The sequence below is a fragment of the Corapipo altera genome, unplaced genomic scaffold, assembly GCF_003945725.1.
Source record: "Corapipo altera isolate COAL_440 unplaced genomic scaffold, ASM394572v1 23b, whole genome shotgun sequence".
Classification (NCBI taxonomy): Eukaryota; Metazoa; Chordata; class Aves; order Passeriformes; family Pipridae; genus Corapipo; species Corapipo altera.
Window position 1 is genome coordinate 9,797,431 of NW_020884885.1, and position 20,349 is coordinate 9,817,779.

General features: G+C 41.5%; 1 protein-coding gene across 35 annotated transcripts in view; it reads left to right on the forward strand.

Annotated features, from left to right (window-relative positions):
- Window positions 1-20,349, forward strand: part of MADD (MAP kinase activating death domain) — a 71,616-nt gene continuing 51,267 nt past the window's right edge. For 34 of the 35 annotated variants that reach the window (XM_027641867.1, XM_027641871.1, XM_027641894.1 and 31 more), the window contains exons 1-5: window positions 1-81; window positions 12,390-12,582; window positions 15,403-16,017; window positions 18,667-18,970; window positions 19,316-19,447. In XM_027641867.1, the coding sequence (XP_027497668.1) occupies window positions 12,521-12,582; window positions 15,403-16,017; window positions 18,667-18,970; window positions 19,316-19,447 (1,113 nt within the window). In that variant the 5' untranslated portion in view covers window positions 1-81; window positions 12,390-12,520. Of the gene's footprint in view, window positions 82-10,987; window positions 11,029-12,389; window positions 12,583-15,402; window positions 16,018-18,666; window positions 18,971-19,315; window positions 19,448-20,349 lie in introns of all 35 variants that reach the window. The other variant, XM_027641868.1, reaches the window with a different exon arrangement.

The following is a 20,349-nucleotide window of genomic DNA, read 5'->3' on the forward strand; positions in this document are numbered from 1 at the left end:
GCCGCGGTGGCTCGTCCCGCTCCTGGCGCTCGATGCGGAACTGGCCGGGCGGGCAGAGCGGCGGCGGCGGCGGCGGCGCAGGTGAGCGGGGCGGCCCGGCCGGGCGGTGCCGGTGCCGCAGGCGGCGGGGTGCGTGCATATGTCAGAAGCGGAGCCTGCCCCACCGCCGCTATGCGTAGGTCGGGCTGGGAGCGCAGCCGGCGGTGCCGCCTGCAGTGACCCGCACCCGGACAGCTGCCGGCGGGGCATCCCCGCCCGCCCCGGGCTCCGCCGCAGCCGTCCGGCCACGCGCGGCGGGGATGCTCGGGAGCGGCGGGCCCTTCCTTCCGCAAGGTCACGGTCGGCGGCGGGCAGAGATCGGGGCCCGCCGCTGCGGGGAGCGGGGCCGGCCGGGCTCTGCTCCATCCTGCCGGGCGCCGATGGCGGGCGGGGCTGCGATGTCCCGCTGTGGCCGCGGGGCTCAGCTGGCCGCGGTCGGGCAGCAGCCCCTGGGAGGTCGCTGGCGGGTCCGGGGGTGCGGCGGGGGTGCGGGCGCGGGCCCCGCCGCCTCCGGGCCCGGGCCTCCCGGCGGCTTTTCCTTGCTCCCTGCCGCGAGGGAGCGGGCAGGATAGTGAGGGAAGGGAGAAGGGAGGCGCAGGGCGGACTATCCCCTTGGAAAGGGTGAGGTGTGTAGCCTTGTGAAGGGGTTGCTGCGGTAATGTGATTGGAAAGGTGCTTTTACTCCTTGGTTTGTAAACAGCAGATCCAATTACTCCCTAAGACAATAGAGTAGGAAATCCACTTTATGCTAGGCAATTTCTTATTAAGTCACCTATAAATCAAGAGCACTTTCTCTTTAGAAATGGGTGTCACCACCTTGCTGTGTTGCTCGCTTTTATTGTCAGGCGAAGGAGGGGAAGTGAGCTTGGTCTTTGTCACTGTTTGTGTGGAGTCACGGTAAAGAAAGGCTTAGAGAAATGATAAGCCTTGGAGGAAACTGATTTGTTGCCTGTCTTTCTCCTCTGCCTTTTTCCCCTGAACTCACCCATTCACCACACTGTTTTCAGACATACCCAAAATAACAGACAATATAAATTTGTAGCCCCATGAAGATGGGTTAGAACTGTAATCTGGCAATATTTTGTGATCTCCCAAGACGAGCCAGCCATTTTCTCTACATCCAGTGCAACTCTGGGTCAGCATTTCTGTTGGTGTGCTCACAAGTGTCCTTGCTGTGCTCCTTGCAGCAAAAAAGAATCCTTTGCTCCTTATCTGTAAAAAGGATGCTACTTGTAGGCAGAAGCAGGGGGAGGGAAGATGTATTGTGGTGTCCTCAGGGTCACATAATCAAACCAAAGTCATCCAAATATAGGTTATTTAGGAAGCATCTCTATTTTTGGACTTTATGCTGCTTGAACCTAGGGAACTGTTTTGGATGAGCACAAGAAGTACTTGCTGTTTTCAGCACTAATGAAAATCTGCAATACTGACACATCAGAGAGAGAGCACTTCACATCCAACATAGTCAAAATGCAGTTTTTACAGGATTTCATCTGGCCATCCCATCATAACATGTTATGTAACACTGAACTGATAGATCATTCTAGCTATAAAATACTACTTTTGCTTTACTGTTGTATTGTTAGAAAATGCACAGCTCTTGGACAGGATTTAATAGACACTGGAATTAAATATACGCTCATTAAATATTTTACTGTGTAATAAAATGCAAAATCATGAGCACGTCTCTAGAATGCTTCGTTTGGAAAATAATACAGCTTTGTCCTCACTAAAAAATCTTGTACATGCCTGTCCAATGGTGCTGCAGTTTTATCATGAGTCTGGACTTTTGTGTTCTTATCAAATTAACGGGTTTCCAGGTGTAAGCTTCAGAATCCTACTGCATTAGTTTCCACACTGTTATTACTTTAAAAAAAATTGTAATTTCATGGATAGGCAAAAAGGAAAATAATATCCTCACTGAAAGAATGCTGTCCATACAAAACGTGTAGCATGGCCGAGACGCAGTTTCATGATGTTTGTGTTATGTGCCAAAGCCATGAATGGTGGTGAACCAAAGGCTGTGTAGGAACTGTAAAAAAAAAAGTCTTCTAGTTTTCATGGAAAAACATAAAGTAAATATACTAGAGGGCAAACCTCTTCTTCAGCCTCAATACCATCCTGTAACTCTTTTGAAAACAGACAGGGTATGTATGTAATGAAGTCCAAATTCAGGCTGTTTCAGAAGGATTTTGGAGTTGGAGAGGTAAAATCTCAGCTCTTACTAAAACACTTGTTCATATCATCTTCCTAAATTAGTGTTGGCTTTGATTTTATCTGCCTTGGGGTGAGGGGTGCAGAGGCTCATAATTTTTCTCTCTCACCTCAAGCCATATTGAATATTCAGGTTCTGTATAGACAGAATATACTAGGCATACCTCTGTCAAGATATTCAGTCTGGTCTGTTTTAGATCTTCTGTGATGAGCCAGTTGAAAAACCAAATATTTATGAGAATTTCTGGTATTAAATTAGCAAGTCACAAGTACTGCTAAATTCTAAGAGAATAAATCTCTTTACAGTTTTTAGTTTACAGCACTCAAGCTAATAGATTTTCTCTGATACTCCATTCCAGATAAGTTTGTTTTTTTTTTGGAAAACATACTGGTAGAGATTTAGTGTGTGAGTGGATAAGAAATGGTGTAAAATGTAGTGTCTTGCCTGTCATTTCACATGTAGTTTTTTTAACTAGGTGGGTAGTGCCTTCATGCTCACAAGATGGTAATTGATACTTTTTTGTTAAACCTTAGTACAGTTGAATGTTTCACTTAATTTCCATTAGGAAGGAATTGGAGACAGAAGATGCATATGTTACAACCCAGATTAATTCCTGTGAATGTCCTTTGGCCCTATGGGGTCTGCATTTCAGATATATTCCATTAAATTTCTGGGCAGTCCCTCAGCAAACGTAGTTATTCAGTGCAATACTAGAAAATACAGAATACAGCTTCTGATTAGGGATTTGCAGCAATGAGGAAAGGATTTAGAAAAAAGAATGAAAGAGCTTGAGATGTAAGATTAATACCACATCCCCAGTTTAAATGGCCTCCATCTATCTCAGGGTATAAATTTTTGTGAAGTAAAAGCATTGTCAGTGACCTAAGTGACAAACTAAGACACAAAGTGAAATAAAAATGAGCAGCATGAAGCATCAATTAGAAAGGAGTGTTTTTTAGTGGGATAGTCTGTTAATCTGTAGAATAATTGTGATATTTCTTTTGAAGACAGAATATTTTACTGCTTTTCTTTCTCCACCTTGAGATCTATGAAAAACCAATGTTGACCTATTGTTCATTCTCTGTAACTGAACCTGTATAATTCTGCTGGTCTTTGCTCTGTTGTCTGAGCTAGAAAAGAATTTTAGCGCAATTAGATTCTCTGTCACTGGAGGTCTTTAAACCTGTCACAACCATATGAAAATGACTGCTAATGATTGACAAACATACTCCTGATTTGTCTCTTAGAACTAGAATAACCAACTGAAACACAAAACTCAGCAAAACTCTGAAGAACTTACCTGTGTACTGCCAGGAGCTCTGAAATCTCTTTATACTGGAGAACTCCCAAATGGGGAGGCCATGCCTATTGGTGCCTCAAAACCACTAAATTGAGAGAGGTTGTGCTTACTTTAGATACCTGCAACTAGCAGGACCCTTACAGTAATTTGGAAGTTAGAACTGCTACTTTCATGTGCCTAAATTACCCAGGCTGAGGCAGTTCTTATACTATGTTCCTAGACATTGCAGTTAAATGAGAGACTGTTATGTTTCTGGGTCCCTGTGACAAGTAATGCATTGGCATAGCAGCAAGGAACGAAGTTTCATGATTTTCTGTTTCTTCCACAGTCTTCAATATTTCAAAGCAGCAGTGTCCCTGAATAAAGGGCTGGTCATCATATTGCCTTTGACTTATCCAGTAATATTTGTCAGATCTTTGCTTTTTGTTTTGTTTGTAACTAATTTCTAAACAGTTATGCTTCTGAGAATCAGGGATTCAACACTTGCTTTTTTGCATAGGAGGCAAAGATACGCTACTGTCAAATTTGGTATCTGATGACCTCCAGGAACTGTGTGTTATCTTTTGAGCAGAGCAGCTTTTTTTTTCTTAATCTGTTGTGTTTCTCTGTCTCATCTGCCAGTTCAGCACTGTGGTCGTGTCCTGCTTCCCATTATATTCTAACTGAATTTCCCACTGTCAATATAAAACATTTGATGCTCTTCTTGCCTGTAGCTTTGACACCAGCTTCCCTGGATCTGTGCTCGCCTGGGTATATTGTACTTGCTCTGGAAAGACTCTTGTAGGAGGAGATGGGGAGTTGTGCCTCTGCTTGTTTAAACCTCATCAGGAGGAGAAGAGTGCTTTTTGTGATAAAAATGATTAAGAATCAAAACCAGTTTCTGCCAGAATTGCTTTACCCACAAACACTGAGCCACTCTGCTGCCACATCTGTTTCCACCTGATGGCAGTTGAACTGCACTCTGCTGGAGCCATGAGCTGGGTATGCTTCTTCTGTCCTCCAGGACACCTGGTTTCTACCTTCTTTCTCTCATTAGTCTTCAGCCATATCCAGCAGGCGTTGTGTGTCCCCTCTTTCCTTTGCCGTGGTGACTGCCGATGTCTAGAAGGTCCTCTTGGGACCCCTTGTTCTGTCATTTGTTGACTTGAACTGTTGCTTGAGGCAGTTCCTGTCCCATCTTCCTTCTGAGCTTGTTTCCCCCAGTGTTTACGTGTGGATGAGTCTGCCAAACATGAGCTTCTCACATCCCAGTGCTCTTGCAGACTAAAAAATGGGCTTTATTTCCTTTCAGTTTTGACTAGCTGGTACTGTGATTTATCACCAAAATTAATAGTGGAATTGGTTTGAGAGTAGGAATTTCTGATCTTCCACAGTGTTGATGAAGAGAAGACACGTAGAAGGAAGGAATAAGAAGGCACGTGGTACGCGTGGGGAGACAGGCAGAGTGTTTCTAATACATGGCAAGACAGATTTGAGGCTCCAAGTTCCATGGTGCTAACAACAGCCAAATGGCTGGATTATTTCAAGTACTTTATTTTCTGGTTCTCATTGTCCTGAGCAATGTTTCAGTGTTTCCACGCTGTTTGTGAGTGTCCCCTTTTTCTGTCTTACAAATGACTGGAATTCATTGTTGGGATCCCAGTGAGCCTGTCATTTGTCCCTGTGTGACCCATCTCCAGGAAAGAGAGTTGTATCTGCCTGTATTTGGTGGTGATGGTGCCATGAGTAATGTCTCCTGGCCTAGAGTTGCTTGCCATGGCTTGGGGAAGCACCGTAGCAAGGGAGAGCACTGAATAATTTAGCAGTTGCAGCTCCATCCAGCAGTTCTCTCAAATGTCAGGGTTTGTTGTTTTCCTGTTAATTTTTTATGGCTGTACGTTTGCACTGTTTGGCTTTTGGAAAAAAACTTCTGGTGCCCGGATTATGGGAACTGTGGCCTACTTCTCAAATGGGGCAGAGGGTTGGGAATGGAAGCATTTTGTGGATGCTGGGGTCTAGGCTTTAGTCAGAAGCAGCAACAAAGTTTCTTAGCTCAAAGGTCAAGCCAAAAACGGTTCTGGTTTGGAAAAGAAGGTAATGCTATAGTGGTTTGCAGAGGGTGTGATGCTAGTTTGGGGGCGTTGTGTAGGTTTTGGTTTGCCCTTCCTTCCCCCCCCCTTCCCCCATGCCTTGGAAAGTGTATGAGTGGTTGCTACTTCAGCTTTGAGAATAAATGAAAATAGAAATAGATGAGAAAGCTCTCGTATTTTGTGATGGTGACATTTCATAAGGAGGGGCAAAAAAGGACAGACTTGAAAAGAGTGAAGGACACACAGCCAAAGCTCCTGTGTTACTGTTCTCTTGTGCAAATCTCTGGAGATTAATTTTAAATAAAAGATGAGTTTAAATTCAAACAGTGTAGAGCAGGAGAACCAGCCAGATTGGCAGAGGGTTTTTATGCCAGAATTTGTTCTATGATTCTATAGTGAGTGGTACTCTGTGTGTCCTGTACAATGATCCTGCACAGAGAGGATAACTAAAGGGATGTTCCAGGCAGTGAAGAAAGGGAGGAGGATAAGGGCTTTAAGGTAGAATGAAGTGTGTGAAATGACCTGGGGCTGAGGCTAAAATCTGTCATCTCCTTCCTATTAGGAAATGGAGTACTGTAAAAGTGTATGCTTTTCCTACATTAGTTAATTGTTGATGTTTTTTCCCAAGAGTGTAATAGAATAAAATGAGTAACAGTATTTGCATACTTTCTCACATGCTTATCTCTTGTTGCTCATTCAAGGCCTCGGTCTTGATTTTTCTGCGTGGTTTTCAAAAACCTGCTGGTAGGTACAGCCTTGCCTCTGTAGAACAGGGACTGCTGGAACCACTCCTTTGCATCTGCTGCTGTCTGCAAGTTTCTATTAGGATTGTGTGTTAGCACACTTTACACATCCTTTTTCTGTAATACTAAAGGAGCAGCTGCAGTGCATATCTGTGGAAGCATCCTGTGAGTACCTGGATAAGTGGATCTTGTCAGCTGTGGTTGATACTCAGCTTTCCATGGGTAATAATGACTTCTGATATTTTTAGTATTTGTGGATATGGGAAGCCTCACTGACTGGGAGGCGTTTATTTAGCATGTTGCAAATACTACGCTGTCATCTAACTTGAGGGCCTGCAGGTGCCAGGATGGGTGTGTTTCAGTGTTCACTCCAGGCAGTCCGTGTGCCTGGGTGAAGCTTGTTTGTAGCGTGGGCAGTGCTGGGAGCTTTGGTGGTGGAGCAGAGGGGGTGGAGCACTGCAGCTGCTCTATAAATATACCCGACAGGCTAAAATCTAGAGACTAAAAGATTGGGTTGCTATGGTGATTGATCTGAATCAGATTACCTGTGGGTCTGCTTTCACACCATGTGCATGTGTGGTGACTGTGTGATCTCACATGTACAGCAGGCTGCTTTGACCAAGCATTTGGCTGAAGCAGGGAGGCGAGAGGAAGCAACGGTGAAGGGCCAGCATATGGCAGGGACAGGGAAATCTGTCACTATAGCAACCGAGAGCCTGAATCAGTCCAGCTTCACTCTGTGATGCTGCAAAAACGTTCCTCTCTGTATGGCATGATACTTCTGTTTGTGAACTCATTCTGGTCATGTTCAGTCTATTTGTCAGCACCCCTGTCCACGCTACCTCCATTTTGCTCTGGAAAACTGATGGGGAGGCTAAAGATGCTTGCCTGTGTCAGTACTGTTTTCAGAAGGCAAAGAGATAATATTATGTAGTAGGAAGAAATCCTTTAATTATTGTAATTATTCAGAAGGTCTTCAAAGAAAGTCTTCTTGTATTACCAAAAACTGTTTTCACAATTAATTCTTTAATTTTCTTTAATCTGATTAATTCTATCCTTTTCCTGAAGCTTTATGGATAGATGGAAAGTGAAAACAGTTGGGATACATCTACTATTTTATCAACAAGGAACTCTTACTGATTGAAGATATGCATGTGCTCCAAGGGGGATGCTTTTAGAATCTGCCTGCAGTCTTGTTCTCTACTGGGTGATTTCTTATGCTTGGAACTATCCCTAGGCATTTTACAGGACCACACCTGCACTACAGACTAGCCATACTAGATAATTATGCCATTGTCTGTTTTAGACATGCTTGCAATGCTTTGAAAATGCCTTTTTTTTTTCTTCCAAAGTACTAGTATCTTTTTAGGAGTCACAGGGTTGGCATGCACTGCTGCCTTGCCAAGGTAACACACATAAAGCAGCTGCACCAGTATAGCAAGTCCATCCAGGTCTGATTTTAGAAATTGTTCCATGTTCTGTCAAGCTCTGGAGAAGCGTCTGTGCTGTCATCTGTGTTTCTTGTGTTAGTAGCAGCACTGTATTATCTGGATAATAGTGATAATGAGCTTCCTAGAATGTTGCATATTTTTAAGTATAAAACTATTAGCAGTTTAGTGTTCATATAGATTTTAAGCAGAGAAAATGGAAAATGGATCATGTGAAAAGAGACCTGCTTGTCTGCTTCTTTAAAACCTTAGTACAAGCAAAAATAGTATGTGCTTTACCAGAGAGAATGGACAAGATCATTTGAAACAGACTTGGAAGAAGAAATAACCAAAATTTCAGTGGTAAGGACTCCATAAAGTTTATTAAAATCTCTAAAGACAGGTCAAAGCTACCATGAATGGTTCATATTGTGCTTCAGACCATGTTGATTCAAAGTTCTATGGTGAGTTGAGAAGAGTTCCTGTGTGCAGGTTGGCTGGTCTTGAGGGATTTGCACATATTTCTCATAGCTTAGCAGATAGGTAAAGGTGTGTGATGTGAGAAAAGGAAATGTAAATCAACCCAAAAGCAGGCATTGAAACTTCTGGCCCTATTTGTGTTTGTTTCAGTTTTCAGTGTAGTCCGATTGGTATGGATCTTGAGTTCACAGTAAACAATGCACTAAGGTCAGGCATAGTGGCTATAGATCTGAACTAAGTACAGACTGTTTTGGCTGAGAGTAAACAGAAATTCAAGGTGTTCCAAGGACATTTTAGAACTAAAAATTTTGTTCCTTTTGGGTGTGGCTGGAAATCTGGTATTTCACCAGGTGAAAGTGAACCATAATTCATGTGTCTTCTGTCCTGTAATTTGTTCTGTCTCCTTATTGATTTCCTCTTTTTTTCGTCTTACAAATTAATGTCCCATTGTATGTTCTTTACTCAGTCAGTGTGCAAAGGGAATTGTAAAATGCTGATTTATATTCTAAAGGTATCCACGCACTGGTGAACTGTGCAGTATGATCCTTGTACCAAATAAAAGCAGGAGATAATGGAAGGAGAAGCCTTTTTGGTACCATCCTGAAGTATGGAAGAGATGCAAGGAGAGCAGGACTTAACATCTGCCTGTTGGAAATGAATCTGTGTCTTTATATCATTTTTGCAGGCAATGATCTAAATGCCTGCTAACTGTTGAGTGTAAGGCCTGTCAGAGCTCGAAGCTTCTGTGTGATGAAAACAACTGTGAGTGTGATGGGTTGACCCTGACTGGATGCCAGTTGTCCACTGAGCTGCTCTGTCACTGCCCTCCTCAGCAGGACAGAGGTGAGAAAATAAGATGGAAAAAACCTTGTGAGTCAAGATAAAGGCGGTTTAATAAAGCAAAGGTTACATTCATGGAAACAACAAAACCCAAAAACTTTTGTTCTCTAGTTCCCATAAGCAAATGAAGTCTGGCCACTTCCTGGGAAGCAGAGCTTCAGCAGGCTTAGTGGTTGCTCTGGAAGACAAATGTTGTAAATAATGGATTCTCCTCCTTTCTCTTAGGTTTTATTGCTGAGCAGATGGTATGGAATATCCCTTAGGTTTGGGTTAGCTGTCCTGGCTATGTCACCTCCCCAGCCTGCTGGTGAGGGGGGAATGTTGGAGAGATAGTCTTGATGCTGTGAGAGCACTGCTCAGCAGTAGCCGAGACTCTGGTGTCTCAACACCTTTCCAGCTACCAAGACAAAACACAGCACTGAGAGAGCTGCTCTGGGGAAAATGAACTCCATCTCAGCCAGAGCAAATGCAGTGAGCCAGGTTGCGTTAACAGTTTGTCAAGTTATTCTTTGACTAAATTACTTTGTTCCTCTAGCTTTGTGTCTACAATGAAAAGACACTTAAAAAAGACTGAAGACTCTAAGGGATAGATGAAACAGAGTTGCTGCACGATTCATGTCTCTTGGGATGCAGGGTATCGGTCTGATACAGGTGGCTCTAAACTGATAAAAAGTCTGCTACGGTTCTTTCATGCTGCCATATCTGTTCTGTGGTGTGGAGCTTTTCATGAGTTTTTGTGTGTTTATATAGATTTTTATTCCTGGGAGGACTTTAAATTGCAGAATGCCATACAGATTGTCCTTTAAGTTGTGCTACAACCTAAAATGTGGGGGTTTTTTGGGCAATTTTGAAATGCAGAGTAGTGCCAGTAATAGATGTGTTTGTTGTTTTGAACACTTCTTTTGTATCTTGAGTTACTGGTAGGCTGTGGGTTGATGCTGGCTCTGGCCTTTTGTCTTTACGTTTAGGCTACTGTGCCAACTTTTACTAGTTCGTGAGTATTGCTGACAGCTGCTACAGTAGGTGGATAGTGTTAGTTCTCACCAACCTGTTCATCATCCATAGAAGTGCTTATTTGAATTATGATGTTGTCTGGTATGTGATCTGTTTGTGCAGTATGTTTCTGTGGTGGCCTTCCCTTCTTTATTTTTCTTCTTTTCTTGAGCTGAAGTTATAGAAAGTCTCAAGTGCTGCTTGAGGATCCAGCCTTCTAAGGGCTGGTTCCAATATGTTTGCAAAGAGAAACGCCGCAGAAACCTTGTCAGACAAAGCAACTTTAAAGCGGCTTGAGAGAGAGAAGAGGTTTTGACATTGATATGTCAAAACTTGTGCCATCTCAGAGTCAAGTTAATATCTCAGTTCAGGTCCAAATGCCAACATGAAAAAGGAGAAATTGAAGTATCTCTTGGTTGTTTGATCTATTTTGATCTATTCCTGTCCTAATGTACTTAGTCTGTAAAATCCAGAAGGTAGGAGGAAGATGATAGCAAATCTCTGAGAAAGAAACTACTTTACCTCTGTATCGCCTGTAGAGATGCTATCTGTGGTTCTGTGATCATATATTCAATCAGGTTTTCCAGATTCCCCTAACTGCTTGCTCCTACTTTTTTTTCGTGCCCTCACAAGCATCTGTGGGGTCACTTGGTGAACCAACTCAAAAAAACCCCCAACCTAGTAAAACCAAAAAATGGCAAGGGAGGAGAAGGGAAAGTTTTAGTTTTAGTCCCTATCAGTTCCACAGTCTGGGTCGCCATGTAGCTGCATGAGCACTTCTGCCTGCACAGAGGAGGGAATGACACTGGCCTGAAAGCAAGCTTTTGGCAGATAGGGGGCAGGAGGCAGGACTTTGATGTCTTTTGTGTTGCTTTATACAGATCATCAACTGTGGTGTCCAATTCCAACCAGGATTAGGAAGGTGAGTTCCAACAAATACTGCTACAATACTCTTTAATGCTGTTACTAAAAGGTAAGTTAAGGTTGTAGTCTTGTAGTCTCTCAGTACTCTGTAGTCACTGCACAAGTTTTTACTCCACTGTAAATGCATTTTACTTTCTCCACCTTCACTGAGGAGTAGGGTAGTCTCTGTTACAGAGGAAGAACATATGTTTAGTTACCACAAGTAGCAAAATTTCCTCAAAGTCGTACTTCTAGGTTACATCGTGGTAACTTATTCCTGTTCCTATATCTGTAACTGATCACTTTGTTCTTTAAAGAGTTCTGGGTAAAGGTATTTGGAAAGAAAACAAACTGGAGACAAAAAGGTCTGCTTGATCATCCCAACTTCATCTTCTTCTTCTTGAGTTAATCTACACCAAGATATTTGTAGAATATCAAGGATCAAAAGCTTTTCCTGGGCAAATTCTACAATGTTTCAATAATGTCATTAAAATGAAGAAACAGAAACTTTGCTTCCTGTGTCTGTATTTTGTCTGTTATTCAGAGAAGATGATTTATAACAGTATTGCTGCTCAGAGAAGATAATTCATAGTGCTGTCACTTAAGAGCCTACAGTGACTGTAATTGAGGATCTACTAAAACTGTGCAGCAAAGTTTTACAAGTTGTGGGAGTTTGTGTGTGTCAGCATTAAAGTTTTGTTCAGTTTATTATTCCTTTATTATTCCTTTAATACTTACTGACTAGTATGATTTTCCTTTTTTATAAGTGAAAGAAACACAGCAAAAGCGTTAAGAGATCACAGTCATTGGTGATGGTGGAGATCATTCTTGCTGTAGGCCACTTGCAGGTTTGGGACAGTGAGATGCATTTTGTTAAATTGGACTTCTCTTGATGTTACCCTTCTGTTTGTCACACAGCTGAAGTTCAGATTGTGTCTTTTTCTTCAGTCATGTTTAGCTGTACAGTGTTGCCAACTGAAGCTCCTTTCCCAAGCACTGTAGGGATGTCATGGATTTGCCTAAACATCACACAAGCCACTTAATGAATAGCGCTTTGCAAGTAATGCTGCTTTGTTTGTCTGTGTTTTCCTTTAGAGCAGAATCATAGAATTGTTTAGGTGGGGAAAGGCCTCTAAGATGATCAACTCCAACCAGTAATTCTTGAGATCCTCTTGTTCTTTTCTTGTGTGTTTTTCAGCTCTCTCTGTTTTTGTGGACATGTGCTGTGGTTTTATAGTCGAGGAGATAGAAATCTGTGGATGGCCATGTGTGCACAGAACATTGAGGCTTCTGGGGAGTGTAATTAAGGCCATAAAGTTGCTTATGTGTATTTGATATTCCTGATTGTGCTTTTGACACTCTTGCTTTTCTTGATTGTAGATTGGACTTCCCACATAGTTTCCAGCAGATTCTGTTCCCCAAGGCGGTTGCTCACAGCTGATGGGATAATTGACCACTGGATCGATGAACAGAAATTCACTGAGATGACATAGGGAGGGGTGTCAAGGAAAATGGTGCAGAAAAAGAGAATCTGCCCCCGCTTACTGGACTATCTTGTCATCATTGGAGCCAGGTAATGTAAAAGAGTCTCAGCAATGCTTTGGCTTGGGAATAAATAGCCTCACATCCATTGATGAAGCCTTGCTTGGTGCTGAGGAAATGCTGTTTGAAATGTGTGCAGAATGCTACCTAAGGGTAGCATCTACTTGGGCCAGGGCACTTTTTAAAAGATACTAGTGCAGCCAAAGGTTTTTAATTTGTGGTCCTTAGACTTCTTTTCCAGGGTCTGCAAAGGGTGACTGAGAAAAGCCAATTTATATATCACTTTCTGGTAGCCAGTGCATCTGAACTTCTTTGCTTTTACTGGCATCAGGACAGAGGGATTCACAAATTGAAAACACTGAAAGCTAAATGCAAGTAAAATACTAGTTTTCTACTAATTTTACTACTAGTAGCATACTAGTAATAAAATTCTACCACTTTTCTAGCTTTTGAAGTGTAGTCTGTAAACTCAGCTTGAAAAAAAATAAATCTGGAACTTGCCTTACTTGGCTCTTTCTCCCTCTAATACTTATTTAATCCTCATAGGAATGACATGAATGCTTTCAGTTTTTTAAAGTCTTATTAACTACCAATAGATAAAATATTATGCTTATTTACTTAAAGTGTGTATGAAATGTGGGGTTGATAGGTGTTCTGTTTGTCAAACACACAGTTGCTCGGTAAATGTTACTTTTCTTTATTCAAAGTTTATGCCGCTGCTTTCTGTGAGTCTCTTTAGTGGGTGTATCCCAAAGTCTATTTTGCTTTCATTTCTAAATATCAGTGGTTTATGTGCATCAGCCTGTTGCTTTACTTCTTGCTTTCTTTTCAGAATACTTTGAATGCAATATTTAAATAGGCTAAGTGGAGGAAATAGCATAATCCTAACTAATAGTTATTTTTATTATTGCATTTTATGGACAGAATAATAGTTAAATTGCTTCTTAGTGTCTGTAGGAAAATAACCAAGTTTTCCTACATGTGTGTCACCAACTAGAAAAAGGAGGAAGAAATGTTAATTGCCTCCTCCAATGACATTTATAGTATCTGATGTTCTCACTTAGAAATTTGCTCGTATTTCTTCTGGACTCCCACAGTTTTCTTGCTTTTTGTCAGCCCATGGTAGTTAAACTGCTACTGCTCGGAGGTCTGTTGTCTCATTAGTCACTTCAGCAAATGTTTATGATAAGAGATGGAGCTGACTGAAGTAGATTCTACTACAAAGTCCTCAGGAGCTCCATGTGGCCTCTACTGTTACCTCTTTTTATCCACTGTGCACAAATAGCAATGCCTTTTGTAACTATTCTCTTTTATTAGATGCAAATGTTCTCAATGTCTGAGAAGACTGTCCTTGTAGCTAATATTACTGCAAAAGAAGTGGTGATATATTCACTGGTACTTCATTGATGTCATTTTTTTGACCATTTACTGTGAAATAGACTCTCTAAACCTTACCAGCATTATTTGATATTTGTTCTTCAGCAGATGATGCATTAGTTGTGTCTGCTAGCATATAAAAGCTTTTTAGTGTTTCATTTTTCTTTTCATACAGTATTTCAGTACTTAACTATACAGGCAGTATAAATCTTGTTAGGAATTTATGCTTCATTATGAAAGCATTTTTACTTTTTCTGTAATAAAATATTAGTTTGGGAGAATTAGTCAGCAGAGCTATTTGCACCAGTTTCTTTTATAAAATTAGGAACATTCCATTACTACTTGTTTGGTTTTTTTCATATCTATTATGTGAGAAAAACAAGTGTAATTTGTATTTTGAAACAGGCAAATCTAAAGTATCAAAATGAGAAAATGTCTGGTGTCATATCCCATAGGGGAGTGATGGTGGAACCAGGTCTCCTACCTTCTGTTTAGTAAACATGATACTAAATGCTAATTACTTTAGAAAATGATGAGAGATCAGACTATAGCAAAGAGGTGAAACCAAAGAGAGGTTGCTCTGGGGACAAGTTTTTCTTCCTTCACTATTTGGATCTCCTATGTCTTTGACAGTTATTCATTAACTTTCATGGAAAAGTAGTGGTAGGAAAATTGTTAATATTTTGAAAGAATCTGTTCTTCCAGTGGAAAATTAGGAAACAGGAGTACTGCCTTTCTGTCTTTGTGTTCTATTGGTACACAGTGGTACAAAGATTAGTGAACCACAGTGTTAATAGGTCCACATGTTACCACACAGCTTTTATAGTAACTTACACTTTAAATCCAACCTGAAAATCAAAGCTAGAAATATATATAGCTATTGTTCCTAGGACTTTTTAATGAAAATTTTTTAGGATGAGGTCCATATCACTCCACCATTCATCTGAGTTCTTTCCTTGTAAATTCTTGTTTTCCCAGTTAGGAATTGATACTGGATTTTCTCATTTAATTTTTCATCTTGTTCATAAATGGCTGAAATACAGGGGCTTTTCCTCTTGCTGGATGTTTGGAGAGGGACAGTGTATTTCCTACCAAAATGTTGCGCAGGTCTCTACCTGTGCAGCTGACTTAATTTTGAAAGTCAGAGTCAGGGAAACATGACAATATAAAGTTCCCCTGGGAACAACATACTCCCGAAAGTCCTTTTCTCAGTCAAATTTGAACATGCTCCTTGCTGGGCCTTGATAATGATGGTATACACTTAGACTGCTTTACTTGACCTTTCTGCCTTGTGCTACTGATTGAGCATTGTGGACAGTGATTGAGAAGCTGCACTTTCCCTGGATAGTAGGGGAGAGAAGAAACAAAGATGAAACTGAGCCCACAGGCTGCTGACATGTTAGTAGGAAGTTCACAAAGATTTTTATTGATATTAATCAGCTATGTATGGTTTTTTTGTTTGCTTCTTTTCTAGGCACCCAAGCAGTGATAGTGTTGCTCAGACTCCTGAACTGCTGCGACGTTACCCTCTAGAAGACCATGCAGACTTTCCTCTACCACCTGATGTTGTGTTCTTCTGCCAGCCAGAAGGATGTCTGAGTGTGCGGCAAAAACGTATGAGCTTCCGTGATGACACCTCCTTTGTCTTCACCCTCACAGACAAGGATACAGGTGTAATTCGCTATGGAATCTGTGTCAACTTCTACCGCTCCTTCCAGAAGCGAGTACCCAAGGAGAAGGGAGAAGGCACAGGGGGACATCGAGGTCGGGAGGGACAGAAGATCCCTAAATCTGGAGAGGCATCAGCACCCCAAGAGGAAGTGGGCACTGAGAGTTCAGAGAGTGGTTCTTCACTGCAGGCTCCAAGTGCAGAGTCTACCCCTGATGTGAATCGATCACCGCGCAGTAAGCGTCTGGCCAAAGGCAGTCATCGCTCTCGGAACAGCACCCTGACTTCACTGTGCATCCTTAGTCATTATCCCTTCTTTTCCACGTTTCGTGAGTGTCTCTACACCCTCAAGAGACTTGTGGACTGCTGTAGTGAGAGACTGTTGGGCAAGAAGTTGGGCATTCCTCGTGGGGTGCAGAGGTATGTTGAAACGGAAGAAAGAACTTTTTCTGCCTGCGGTTTGTGTCCAGGGCTGCAGTTGTCTGCATGGCAAATTGTGGCTGCAGGTATGGTTGCAGAAGCAGCCAAACACCAATGGTTGGCCTTTTTCACTGTTTTAACCCAGGTTCTTGTTAGGAAAAGGAAATTTTTATAGTGATGTCTTTAAAACTTCTCTGATTCTGTAAACTGATATGATTTTCATTTTTGAAAAGGAGGCACTACCCTTCTGACAACTGAAGCTGAGCACTGATGCTGTTGTTGTTGCTTTGGCATTTAAGCTCTGTGGCAGAGTACATCAAGACTGATTCTCTGGCAAATTAGAAACAGCCAAGAAATAACAGAGAGAGTTTCCGCTTAGGGCAAGAGGGTAATGATGAAAATGTGCTTAATGAGCTTATGAAACAATCTGAACTTCAGTGTGGGAGAGAAAAAACTAGAGAAGCAGGATCAACTGAAATAGGTCAAAGTACAGTATTTGAAGGGGAGAGCGAGGAGAGGTAGAAAAACAAGGGAGTTGTCTAGGAAACATATGGGAATGGTTGTTGGTAACAGCAAATTAACAGGAACTTGGTGTATATTTAATGTAATGTATTAATCTTGCGTATCTTCTATTATAGTGCTGGGTGTGTTACAAAAGCTGTTGCACTGTAGGGTAGAGAGGGAAAAACGTTTATATGTATTTCAGTCAAGGATGTATATCTGTGCTGCTGTGCCTGGCACCTATATTCCAGGATGATATTTTCCTTTCCAATATGCTAATTGAATAGAAAAAATATGAAACGAAACTCTGGAGAAGGAGGAGATTATCTCAACAGGAAGAGGGACAGGGCTGTGAGATAGTACATAATATGAATTAAGTAGCTTGGTACACTCCAAATTAAACTTGTCAAAAGCAAAAAATGACAGGATTATTATAATTTTTTTCTTTATAAGCTCTTTACATTTTGCATGGAATGTGTCCCATTCATAGAGCAGTAGCCTATTTCTCAGGTTACTGCCCTGGAATAGTTCTAGGAGAGTGTTCTGGGCTAGTATGACTGATTCCTGTGTTAGCAGATTTATCACCTGAGTCCACTGATAGGGAATAAATTATTCTGTCAGACCAAAATTTCCCCCCTCCCCTATGGAAGTGTCTATTAAGGAAGTTTATTTTGTCACTTGATTTAGTCTGATAATTACTGAGGCAGAAAAAATACACTGAATTTTGTTATTTTCCTCAACTCAGTGAGCTTGTATGATTTTTTGAAAGGGGTGGTAGAGTATTCCAGTGTTTGAGTGGCATGTGTTATATGAAAAGTTTGCTCTTATTGGACAGAATGCTTAAAGAGGAGAATTGAGTGATGAATGAGGAGGGCAAGAGAAGGCATAGTGAGCTTAGATCTCTAGGAAAAGTAAAACAGTAGGTTTGAATTACCATGTGGTTTGCTAATGGTGACCTGAAAAAGTAGAATAGTTTTGAAGTGGTGGCAGAATAAAGGTGAAACCGAATCCTTACTGCTGTCTAAAGGTGGAGCATGCTCTTAACAACCCAGTGTCTTGTGCATGACAAGTGGCTGAAGGAAGAGCGGAGGATGAAAAGTGTCAGTTCCTGAGAGGTGTATCACGTACTTATTGTAATCTCAAATTGCCCTTATTTTGACCCGTCCAAATTTCTCTAATTATTCTTCATTTGTGAAGCCTCCATTGTCATAATCTTTTTTCTTTTTTTTTTACTTTTTTAAAGTTCTGAACTGGAAGGTAGAATCTCTAATTTGAACCCAGACCTTTCTAAGAGATCTGTTGCAGTAACTGAAAATATTTATCAGTCTGAAGTTTTTTGCAGAATGAATACAGAAGGTTTGCAGCCTTCACTGTTCTACAGCATTAAGGGCTGAAGTGTACAAGACCCTGCTTCCCTCATCAGATGCAATTTTGAGTTTTGAAGCTCTGAAGGTGCTGAGCAATGCTGTATATGATTTTTGGCCAGCCCATCTGTGAGCTACAGGTTTGCAGATTGCTAGCTTGGGGCATGGAAAAATTGCTGCTTATTATGCTAAGGTACCTAAATGTTTTCTGCACAGCTTTCAGAGATTTAGCTGAAATACATCCATTTCTGCCATGGGTTATTTAGCTCTTAAGAATGATGCAGCACAATTTAGGATAGGATGAAGAAGAATATTTTATCATGGCAAAACACCTGGAATATCTTGGGTGTGGCATATTTTTATTATCTCATGTTTAATTCCTATTCTTGCAAAGATTTCTAGGACTGCTGGAAGCAGAGCTCTACAGTCAGTCTGCCACTATTCTGTATGAGATAGAAAAGTATCCTGTGTTTCTGCTGAATTTCGAGTAAATGAGAGGGCAATGAGATTTCATCAGAGATCTGGACCTGACTGAATCCTTTAAATGAATGAATGAACTCTCAAGTGACATACTTGTATTGATTCCTGCCACAGAAAGATTTATGCTTCCCCACAGTGGTTGTGTCAGTAAGCTTAAATCTCTATCTTCCATTCCACTGTGTAATCAAATGTTTATTAGTTGCCTCTTTTAGCTCTTTGTGGATCTGCCCTTTCTCTGGAAGAGCCTTGCAGAATGGCTGTCAAGAGAAACTGTAGGAGTCTTAACCTTGTTCTCCCTGTACAGGGATACGATGTGGCGGATTTTCACAGGCTCTCTCCTGGTGGAAGAAAAGTCTAGTGCATTGCTACACGACTTGCGGGAGATTGAGGCTTGGATATACCGTCTGCTCCGGTCACCAATGCCCATTGCTGGTCAGAAGCGGGTGGATGTGGAAGTCTTGCCACATGAGTTGCAGCCAGCTTTGACCTTTGCTCTGCCTGATCCATCCCGCTTCACCTTGGTAGATTTTCCATTACATCTGCCTTTGGAGTTGTTGGGAGTGGATGCCTGCCTGCAGGTGCTGACCTGCATCCTTTTGGAGCATAAGGTAAGAAGGGAAGAGTAGATCTTTGATAAGTATGTAGGAAGCTCTGCCCTCTTCAAAACCAGCATAGGCTGGATGTGCAGAATAGCTGTCTCCCTGCACTGCCTGGAATCAATTTGTCTGTGGGAGTGGGGGGAAGAAATAGATTCTTCTGAAGTTCCTGGTTTGAAAAGTTCTGTTCTCACTCCAAAAAGCATCTGAAGCTTGTTTTCAGACAGATTAATGGAGAGTTACCCAGTTCACAGCCATTGAATTGGAGCCTGCAGGCTGTGATTTTTGTATATCCCCAAGGGAAATATTAGAAGTGAATGGTTGCTGCTGAGCTAATGGGAGTTTCTTTGGTTGCAGATTGTATTGCAGTCCCGAGATTATAATGCACTTTCAATGTCTGTGATGGCCTTTGTGGCCATGATCTACCCATTAGAGTACATGTTCCCCGTGATCCCTCTGCTTCCCACCTGCATGGCCTCTGCAGAACAGGTACATATTTTTCCTTTGTTGCTCTCATAGAATAGAGTGATTCAAAGCAGTAGTAAACAAACGATGGACTGAATGGCCACAGATCCACAATATTATGACAAGTATTTACGACCCCACCTCACCCTCCTCCACCCCCACTTTCCCCCACTGAGAATTAACATTTGTGGGGAGGTTCCAGAGTAATATTTAAGGATGTTTGAGGGCTCTTGATTCAGAGTTTAGAAACTATTGTCTGCAATTTAACCTTTTCAGAAATATCAGCTGGGAACCTGGGTTTTGCCAATAGTTGGCTCTTTGCCGGAGCTCATTATTTTTCTTGGAAAAATAGAATTCAGGCCACCTTATTACTTCAGTGCTATCCTATAACTGATGCTACAGGTTTGTGCTTGTACCACCCCTTGGAGGTGACCAACTGTTCTAGATTTAAAGAATAAATTAGCCTCCCAAGCCACTGCTCTCAAGCTGCTACATGCATAATTGATTTAAACCTTTTTCCTCTGCTGATTTGCTTTTTTCCTGAATTTCCCATAAGGTTTTCCACATACATTTGAAAAAAAATATCTATCTTCTGCTTCATAGAAATGTTATTTTTTTGAAACCAGATTACCACTACAAGCATAAGGGTAAAGCCCTTGCATATGGTTTGTGCCTGTTTACAATGGCACAGACTCGTTCTGAGCTGAGGATGTATTAATCTATGACTTGCTGCTTTTCAGGTTAAGCTCTTACTCTGAACATTTTTTTCCTTGGTCCATGATAAATGTGGGAAACTGTTTCTGAAGAGCCATGTAGTTACATCCTGGGGAGGAGAGGAACATGGGAGGTGGAAATGTATTTTCTTCTAGTGAACATTAAAGCTTTCTGAGCAGGAACTTTTTTTTTTTTTTGGTAATGTTTCTATT